The following is a 10,332-nucleotide window of genomic DNA, read 5'->3' as shown; positions in this document are numbered from 1 at the left end:
AAGTAGCAAAAGTGTTAATTTTTAACATCAGTATTAATTGTTCTTTCTACAACAGCCTGAATTGTCTGTTTTGCACAGGAGTTTGTGTTCTGAGTGAAAACAGTGTGCTACAATAACTTGCAGGTGATGGAGTGTCACCATTGTGTGAGACGTTTCGACGTTTCAATAACAATAATAATAATAATAAAAAACCTTTTTGTTATGGTGTGCATATTTTTGTATTTTCAAATTACTAATTACTTGTATTTTAATGAAATACATTTTCCACACCAGTATTTTATAATTTATTTTGTTATATTTCATGAACAAGTATTTGTAGCTTGTAACAAAATAGTTTTTGATGTATTTGTGCCCAGCTCTGCGTATACCTTGGTGATGGTATCTGCCCAGGAGGTGGTTGTGAACTGGCAATGATTATCAGAACTCGTTCTGCTTGGGGAAAGTTTAGAGAGCTGCTGTCATTGTTAACCTGCAAAGCTGTCTCACTTCATACCTGTGGTCAACTATACAGCAGTTGTGTGCGTAGCACATGTTATATGGTTCTGAATGTTGGGCACTCCAAAGAGATGACCAAAAATGGCTTGAGCATAATGAAAGAGCCATGCTTTTATGGATGTGCAATGTCAAAAGAGGAATATGAATTAGCACTTTTTCTCTTCTGTGGATGCTGAACCTCCGTCACCTTGACACTGTCCTCAGATGCAGTTGTCTCTGTTGGTTTGAACACATCCAACACAGTAATTCTTGGATCAACAGATGTACAACCCTGGAAGTTGAAGGATTGAACAACTGTGACCAACCTCGAAAAAGCTGGAAAGAATCTGTCCATGCTGATTTGAAGCTGACTGTGCTGAATGGAGAGCTCTGCTGAAGACTGCTAGTCATACACACGTCTGATGTGTCAACTGACTCAAAACGGATAGTGAGTGAGTGAGTGAACTTTGCAATACATACTAGCTGGGTGCAATTTGCTGGGGGGGATGGTGGAGATCATCCCCCCCCCCTCTGGTTTTTATCTCTGCTGAAAAAAAATCCTCGGGGACAACCCCGTCAATAAAACAAACAAACCAAAAAAAAAGTTGACATGACAGGCATGTTGTGACACAGTTTTCTATGGTCTACATTGCACTCACTTTCAAAATGACCCGAAGTGGCAGCTTTGATGCTCACGAACGTCCCCAGCAAATAGATACATTGTAGATAATAACAATATCCGGAGCGTGAACATGGATTTAGCGCCATGAATCACATCCTTACTGATGAGCGCAACAGAATGAATGTAGCCACATTGACAGCCTTCTTTTCCTCGCTGTCAATGGGCCAGACGTGCGTTCCTTCCCTGCTGAGAAATTCGCAGAAATGTGGATTAAAGAAGGGCGAAACGCGGCGGATAGCGCACCGACGGGAAAGCAGAAAAGGCCACATGAACTGCGCCATCAGAGCAAACTGTTCATTTAGTATTCATGTATTTTAGTGATTTTCGAGTCACTGTCCATCTAATCCGGAGGGAGAGAAACATCACAGCAACGTGACAAGCAATGCGAACTTTGTTGTGTTAGTGTTCATGTATTTAGTCAGAGAGATAGGAAGATGAATTTACTATCTCTGGTTCGTTTTCATTTAGTGTTTGTGGCAGCGGGGGCGTGGTCAAGCATCGGTCTGTGACAGAAGGATGGCAGGACAGAACTGATTTCACACAACTCGCTTTTATTCAGCTTTTCAGCTTCTATCCGCACACACATCAGTCATCTAGTTGTGGAGAGAGCTCCCTCTGCTCTCGCTCTCTCTCCTTAAATAGGGCGCGGTCACTGGGAAGACACACAAACACATTAATTAACGACAGGTGTAGTGATTCTGCCACTTACCTTCCCTGACTCCGCCCTCCTGTCACAGACCGATGCTTGACCACGCCCCTGCTGCCACAGTGTTATTTATTTGATATCATCGGATGTTATTGAGCTGTTAGCCTATTGTTACCTTAGTTTTGTGACGTTTCATGATTAAAAAAAAAACATCCCCCCCTTCTGGTTTTTTGACAAATAGCACCCTGCATACTAGCACACTTTCTGGCCACCCATCAAATTTCATAACAATTGGCTCATGGGGGTGCTATAACTACAACCCTGCTTCCACAGAAGTTGGGACTCTGTGTAAAATAGAAACAAAAACAGAATGCAATGATTTGTGCATCATGAAAACCCTATATTTCATTGAAAATAGGACAAAGACAACATATCAAATGTTGAAACTGAGAAATTTTATTGTTTTAAAAATATCTCTGCTCAGCAGAGAAGATAAACGCCTTTCTGCACTCTACCCTTTGTGATCCAGAGCGGGACCAGGAGCTTGAACCTCATGTGGCCCTCATAAGGCCATTACCACCATCAGTGGAGTTTGTCATGAAGGAGCCTGGCTGGACAGAGGTTCAGGAAGTCATCAGAGGAGCAAGTTCAGCCTCTGCCCCAGGTCCAAGTGGAGTCCCGTATGCTGTGTACAAGCGTTGCCCACCAGTCCTCCGTCACTTGTGGAAAATCCTAAGGGTAATCTGGCGCAGGGGAAGGGTGGCCGACCAGTGGAGAGTTGCTGAGGGGGTCTGGATTCCTAAAGAGGACAACTCAATAACCATCAGTCAGTTCAGGTCCATTTTGCTGCTGAGTGTGGAAGGAAAGATATTTTTCAGTATAGTGTAGTGTTGACTGACTAAGTTTCTTCTGAAGAATGGGTATATTGATACAGCAGTTCAGAAGGGTGGGATTCCTGGAGTGTCTGGCTGTTTGGAGCACACTAGTGTGGTCACTTAACTCATCAGAGAGGCCAGAGAAGGAAAGGGAAACCTAAGTGTTCTGCGGCTGGACGTGGCAAATGCATATGGATCAATGCCACACAAACTCATCGAGCTTGCCCTGCTTCAGCACCATGTTCCCAGAAAAATTAAGGACCTTATCCTGAACTATTACAGCAACTTCAGGTTAAGAGTCACTGCTGGGTCTGGCGCAGTGAAGGGAATTATACTGGCATTGGCTTGAGAAGGGAATTATAACAGGCTGTACAATTTCAGTTATTCTTTTCACCCTTGCCATGAACATGGTAGTCAAGTCAGCGGAGCCTGAATGCAGAGGTCCCTTGACTAAGTCTGGAGTCCGTCAACCACCTATACGAGCCTTCATGGATGATCTGACTGTGGCTACAACATCAGTCGCAGGCAGCAGGTGGATCCTTCAAGGCCTAGAGAAACTCATCTCCTGGGCAAGAATGAGCTTCAAGCCAACAAAATCCAGATCTCTAGTGCTAAAGAAGGGACAAGTAGTGGATAAGTTCTGGTTCTCAATCACTGGAACCACCATCCCGTTCATTATGGAGCAGCCAGTCAGGAGCCTCAATAAAATCTTTGACCACAGCCTGAAAGACACTGCATCCATTAGAAAGACCAGCGAAGAGCTCGGGACTTGGCTCACCAAGGTGGACAAGTCTGGTTTGCCAGGGAGGTTCAAGGCCTAGATTTACCAGTATTCGGTGCTTCCCCGAATCCTGTGGGCCCTGCTGATATACACAGTACCAATGTCCATGGTCAAATCTCTAGAAAGGAAGATCAGTAGCTATTAGGCTTGGGAAGATTCACCGATGCACATCGGAAAATCGATACGACCTGTTAAGATGCAGTTGCATCGATTTGCAAACGTCGCATCGGAAAAAAACGCACATAAACTCGAGATGCATCGTATCTAAACTGTCTGCATCGATATAAACTGATTAATATCTTAATTTAATACATATAATGAATAAATTATAACATAACAGTTTAGAAAAGGGTCTGGTATTTCTGGGTTTCATCTCTCTATCTCTCTCCTACTCAAGTCTCGGCTCAAGTCTCGCGCGAATAGGCGGGTCCAACCTAGCTTTCGAATAGGATAGAGGTGGAAAGTCAGCCAGATAGCGGTTAACATGGAGGAAGACAAAACAGACATTGTTCATTCGGTGGTGGGTTTCAAGTCTAACGTATGGAAAGATTTCGGGTTCTACAAGCGAGGGGGAGAGCTGGACAAGACAACGGCCATATGTAAACTCTGCCATGCAGAGATAACATACACAGGCAGCACAACGAATTTGGCTGCACACCTGAAGCGGCGACACAACATCCCCCAGTCCCCGGCTACGTCAGCGACAGCTAGCAGTGCTGCAACACCTTCACGTGAGCCAAGATTACTCCAGTTTTTTCCGTCACCTCTGGCAAACAATTCTCCCAGGGCAAAATCTATCACAGACGCCTTATCTTTCTTCCTCTGCAAAAGCATCCAGCCATACAGCATTACCGCAAACGAGGGATTCAAGTACCTGCTTGAGGTGTTGGAGCCGAGGTATAGCATACCCGACAGGAAAGTGTTTTCTGACAAGATAGTCCCTGCACTTTATGAGAAAGTAAAGATGGATGTTGTCGACTCAATGAGCCGTGCTCAGAGGGTGTCAATAACGGTAGACGGATGGACATCTTGTGCCACTGATTCATATATTACAGTCACGGCACACTACATGAACGAGGAATGGGACTTGCAGTCTCATGTCCTGCAAACATGGGTATTTAATGAGTCTCATACCGTGGCAAACCTAGCAGCGTTGCTGAAAAATGTCCTCTGCAAGTGGAACATCGCATATAAAAACCCTGCCTTGGTTACGGACAACGCAAGGAATATGGTTGTGGCCGGAGCTGGTGCAGATCTTACGCCCCACGTCAGATGCGTAGCCCACACATTAAATTTGGCCTCGCAAAAGGCCCTCAAGATGGACAGGGTGTCTGAACTGTTGGTAAAGGTGAGGAAGGTGGTGACGTATTTCCACAGAAGCCCACAAGCAGCCGAAGTTCTATGGGAAATTCAGTCCCAGCTACACCTACCCAACCACAAGCTTATCCATGATGACTGCACAAGGTGGAACAGCTCAGTGGACATGCTCGAGAGATTTTGGGAGCAACAGCCTGCCCTGTTGAATGCTATGCTATCCAGGAGGATCAGGAGGGGAGAAGGCCTGGCTGCAACCGATGTGAACGAGGATGACATGAGACTCATCCAAGAGATCATACAGTTGATGTCCCCAGTGAAAGTGGCCACTACACTTTTAAGTGAGGAAAAAAGCCCAACCATCTCAATGATCGCCCCCATACAGGCCAAACTCGACAAACACTTCTCGGAAGACAACACCGACATGCCAATCATCGCAGAGATGAAGCAGTACTTCCGACAGGATTTTTCCGATCGTTACGTGGAGCACCAAGAACTCCTCAACAATGCATCGGCCCTCGATCCCCGATTGAAAGACCTGACTTTCCTTGATGACGTCGACTCCAGAGATCTCATCTTTGTGAAAATAGCAGCAGAGGTGGTGAAGATGAACGAAAAGGTAATATATTATTTTTTTAAATTTTATTTTAAATCATAGAATGTGACTATTTATTACCCTCATCACTCACTCACTCACTCACTCTATCTCTCTCTCTCTCTCTCTCTCTCTCTCTCTCACACACACACACACTAGCTCAATACCTTAGTTAATTTCGGTCGTTGTCTAATGTTTAGTTGAATGAAATCTAAATAAGGAATATTTATGTTGTATTTCTTTACGGCACTGTGTGTGTGTAAGATTGTCAATGTCTCTTATCAATCTTCTGTGCAAACACTTGTTACATAGATTTTTGACAATAATATACAATTTGACTTTGATATGGATTGTCAGACGGAAGGCAGATGTGCACTGGATGAAGGAGGGGCACTGGATGAAGGAGGGGCAGCTGAAGGAGGAGGTGATAGAAGCCCCAGCATAGAAGAAAGAAGAGGTTTGTTTTCACTGTGCTTGAGTAGTAGACTGTTCATTTAAAATACATAAAAGATTTATCTTTTATCTGAAAAGATAAATGCGGATCTTTTTAATACAGCACAACAGTTTAAGATGTTGTTGATGTATGTAATGCACATGTATGCATGTTATTATTGTTAAACAGTGTGTTGTGTTGTGCTGTGTTGACTGCTCGTATTGTTCAACACTAATAATCTTGCACATGTCCTCTATAGATGATGATGTCTTGCCTTCTCCCAAAAAGAAGACTGCCATGGACCAGCTGTTTGGAGAGTTTGTCACCACAAGAACACCAATGAAGACCACAAGAGAGAAAGCTAAGGATGAAATTTTAAAATACAGAGAGAGAGATCCTTTAGAACTAGGCGGTGATGTGTTGCAGTGATGGAAAAAGCAGGCAGACCTACCACTCCTTTCATCTTTAGCCAAAGATTACTTGTCCATCCCAGCAACGAGCGTGTCCTCTGAGCGTGTGTTTAGCAGTGCAGGCAATATTGTTACTGCACAACGAAGTCTCTTGTACCCTGACCATGTTGATCAATTGATCTTTCTTAAAAAGAACTTGAAAAAGACCCATCTGGGTTAAATGTTTGAATTCAGAAGCCTGAACTGTTGCTCTCTTGTTATTCCCATTTGTTCATAATCGTGAATCATTTTACATTTGGAGGAAAATGCAATGAGTCCCTTTGTTAATGTTTTTTAAGTTGTTATATTGGAGGGAATCTCCTGGCCTCAATCTTTTTTTTTTTAGTAGCCCATTTTATTTGTTTTACCTCCTGTATAAACTTAATGCACTTTTGAAAGCTTAACCTGGAAACATAGTATTATGTAGGTCTTGAGTTGTTCTACAACATGCACTAAAGAGGAATCTTAATTTTTGTTTAAGGTTATACTTATACTACAGTTCCAGAGAGACCTATAAGCACTTTATGTTGTACTTCCTATGTTTCAAAATAAAAGGCACAGCTTTAATGCTGGGCGGCACGGTGGTGTAGTGGTTAGCGCTGTCGCCTCACAGCAAGAAGGTCCTGGGTTCGAGCCCCGGGGCCGGCGAGGGCCTTTCTGTGTGGAGTTTGCATGTTCTCCCCGTGTCCGCGTGGGTTTCCTCCGGGTGCTCCGGTTTCCCCCACAGTCCAAAGACATGCAGGTTAGGTTAACTGGTGACTCTAAATTGACTGTAGGTGTGAGTGTGAATGGTTGTCTGTGTCTATGTGTCAGCCCTGTGATGACCTGGCGACTTGTCCAGGGTGTACCCCGCCTTTCGCCCATAGTCAGCTGGGATAGGCTCCAGCTTGCCTGCGACCCTGTAGAAGGATAAAGCGGCTAGAGATAATGAGATGAGATGAGATGAGCTTTAATGCTTCAAGTCTGTATTCCATGGTGCACTTTTCTTCTGCATTGCATCGTATCGAATCGCATCGTATCGCACTGGACCGCATTGTATTAGAATTAAATCGTACTGTATCGCACCGTATCGCAGCATGCGGGAGAATTGTATCGCATCTTAGCACTGGCAATTTCATTAATCTTGAATGTATCGAATCGTTGGCAGTGTATCGAGATGCGTATCGTATCGCTTTGATTATGAAGATTCCCATCCCTAGTAGCTATTTGAGGAGGTGGCTTGGACTCCTGTGCAGCCTGAGCAGTGCTGCTCTGTATGGCACCACTAACACCTTACAGCTCCCAGTCAGTGGCCTCACTGAGGAATTCATGGTGTTGCAGACTTGGGAAGCTCTGCAGTACAGAGAATCCAGAGACCCAAAGGTGGCAATTTTGGACGAGGCCAATGAGAGAAAGCTCACCAAGTACCAGGAGCTTGTGGTCACATGCCAAAGGCAAGGCTAGCAGGTCCGATGTGAGCCAGTGGGAGTGGGTTGCCAAGGCTTTGCAGGGTGGTCACTCGGGGGCATTTACAATGCTGGGTATCACAGGGCAGACTAAGAAGAGAGCCATGAGGAATGCAGCAGAAGCCACAGAGAAAGCCACAAGGTGGCTTTGGATTAAGAGAGCAGATCTGTGGACAAATGCTGCTGGGACACAAGCTGGGGTCTGGTCAACCCTGGCTGGATCACCTGGGAGAGGGTGTATGATGTTATGTTGAAAGACCCGAAACACCCAATGACTCCAGGTTACATCACAGATGATGCGTCCCAGCGCATCCAAGAGATGTATCTTTCATATATATATATATATATATATATATATATATATATATATGAAACACTGGAAAGACTGTGTCTTGGCCTTGAACCCTGCACTAACTCACCACAGAGAAGTTGCTTTGGCATCCAGGTGTCATCCATTCTGCAGACATGGCCCAACCAGCTCAGCCTATTGCCTCAGATGATCATCTCTATGATGGTTAATTTTGCATGACTGAGGACCTCAGGGGCGGCACAGTGGTGTAGTGGTTAGCGCTGTTGCCTCACAGCAAGAAGGTCCGGGTTCGAGCCCCATGGCCAGCGAGGGCCTTTCTGTGCGGAGTTTGCATGTTCTCCCCGTGTCTGCGTGGGTTTCCTCCGGGTGCTCCGGTTTCCCCCACAGTCCAAAGACATGCAGGTTAGGTTAACTGGTGACTCTAAATTGACTGTAGGTGTGAATGTGAGTGTGAATGGTTGTCTGTGTCTATGTGTCAGCCCTGTGATGACCTGGCAACTTGTCCAGGGTGTACCCCGCCTTTCGCCCGTAGTCAGCTGGAATAGGCTCCAGCTTGCCTGTGACAGGATAAAGCAGCTAGAGATAATGAGATGAGATGAGGACCTCAGTGTTCGTGATGTGATGCCATCACTTGATGTTGAGCAAGTGACGTAAGGACAGTTGATGGAACACCTCTAAAATGTGGAGCTGCTTGGCAAGTGTTGGCCAGGTTTTGCTTCCGTAGAGTAGTGTTGGAAAAATGATGGGGTTGTACACCTTCAGCTTGGTTGAAATGGACAGGCTGTCCCTGCTCCAGCATCTAGAGTTGAGGGAGTTGAAGGCAAACACAGCACGACTTATCCGTTTCCTGATTTCAGGCATTAGGTCACCATCATCTGCTAGTTCTCCTCCAAGGCAGGTAAAGCTATGTGCTCTCTTCAACTGGAAGTTGTCAAGCAGGATTGGGGGTGGTTTGAAGCACTGAGCATGCATGACTTCTGTTTTGGGCTTACTGATGTTGAGGCCCCATGATTTGCATGAATCATGCAATGTTGTGGCTGCATTTTGAAGAGATTCTTAGGTGAAAGTGCATAGCACTGCATCGTCAGCATATAGAAAGTCACTAGGCCTAGATGTTGTAGTAGACTGAGACTTGAGGTGATGCAGGTTGAACAGCTTGCCATCCATTTTGTGGCGCATGTCCAGACCAAAGTCCGACATTGACTTGTGAGCATGACAAAGAACATAGGAGAAGAACAGGATGAATAAGGCTGGTGCCAAGATACATCCCTGCCTCAGACTGCTGGTAATCTCAAAGGGGTCTGTTAATTCCCCACTGATGCAGACTTTGGTGTGCATGCCATCATAGAAGCTTCTGATGATGTTAACGATTTTGGGCAGGATGCCGATCTTGAGTAAGATGTTGCACATGAGTGTTTTGTCTATGCTGTCAAAAGCTTTGACAAGGTCGATAAAGATGACATGGAGCTGCTGGTTCTGCTCACGACACTCTTCCAGCATTTGACGCATACAGAGCATCATGTCATTTGTTGAGCAGCCACTTCTGAAACTGCATTGTGCTTCAGGAATGTGTCTCGATGATGGGCCAGATGCAGTTCAGGATCACACAAGCATACAGCTTCCCGACGACTGAGAGAAGCGTGATGCCTCTGAAATTGCTGCAGGAGAAACAACAGTTCTTCTTGAAGAGCAATACAATGTGTCCATCTCTAAGGTCTTGTGGCACTTGTTCTTCATCCCAAATCATAAGCAGAAGCTTGTGCAGTTCATTCACAACATGGTGCCCTCCAGCTTTAAGGACCTCTGCAGGGATCGAGTCTGGGCCTGGGGCCTTGCTATTGGAGAGGTGCTGCAGGGCTTCTGTGACCTGTAGGGTTGTTGGTGGTTCTTCAAGGTCAGTGAGGATTTCTTCCTGTGGGATGTCACCCAGGACTGAAAGGTCGGCACCATTTGGCTGGTTAAGAACATTGTGAAAAAGTTCAAATTTTATAATTTAATTAAAAAAGTTAAACTTTCATATATTCTACATGTATTATACATAAAGTGAGATATTTCAAGCCTTTTTTGTTTTAATGTTGATGATTATGCCTTATAGCTCATGAAAATCAGAAATCCAGTATCTCAAATTATTAGAATATTTCCTAACATAAATCAAAAAAGGATTGACAGAAATGTCCAACTTCTGAAAAGTATGTTTATTTATATGCTCAATATTTGGTTGGGGCTCCTTTATCAGCAATTACTGCATCAATGCAGTGTCACATGGAGGTGATCAGCCTGTGTCTCTTATTGAAACACAGGTTGCTTTGATAGTGGCCTTCGGCTCAT

General features: G+C 44.8%; 1 protein-coding gene across 1 annotated transcript; it reads left to right on the top strand.

Annotated features, from left to right (window-relative positions):
• Positions 1-3,942: 3,942 nt before the first annotated feature.
• On the top strand, positions 3,943-6,229 carry LOC132888841 (E3 SUMO-protein ligase ZBED1-like). The gene is made up of 3 exons (XM_060924935.1): positions 3,943-5,391; positions 5,680-5,824; positions 6,060-6,229. Exons 1-3 carry the CDS (start codon positions 3,943-3,945, stop codon positions 6,227-6,229), a joined length of 1,764 nt encoding a protein of 587 aa, XP_060780918.1.
• Positions 6,230-10,332: the final 4,103 nt, after the last annotated feature.

Source organism: Neoarius graeffei, chromosome 7 (assembly GCF_027579695.1).
Source record: "Neoarius graeffei isolate fNeoGra1 chromosome 7, fNeoGra1.pri, whole genome shotgun sequence".
Lineage (NCBI taxonomy): Eukaryota > Metazoa > Chordata > Actinopteri > Siluriformes > Ariidae > Neoarius > Neoarius graeffei.
This window is presented reverse-complemented; position numbering and strand designations above follow the sequence as displayed.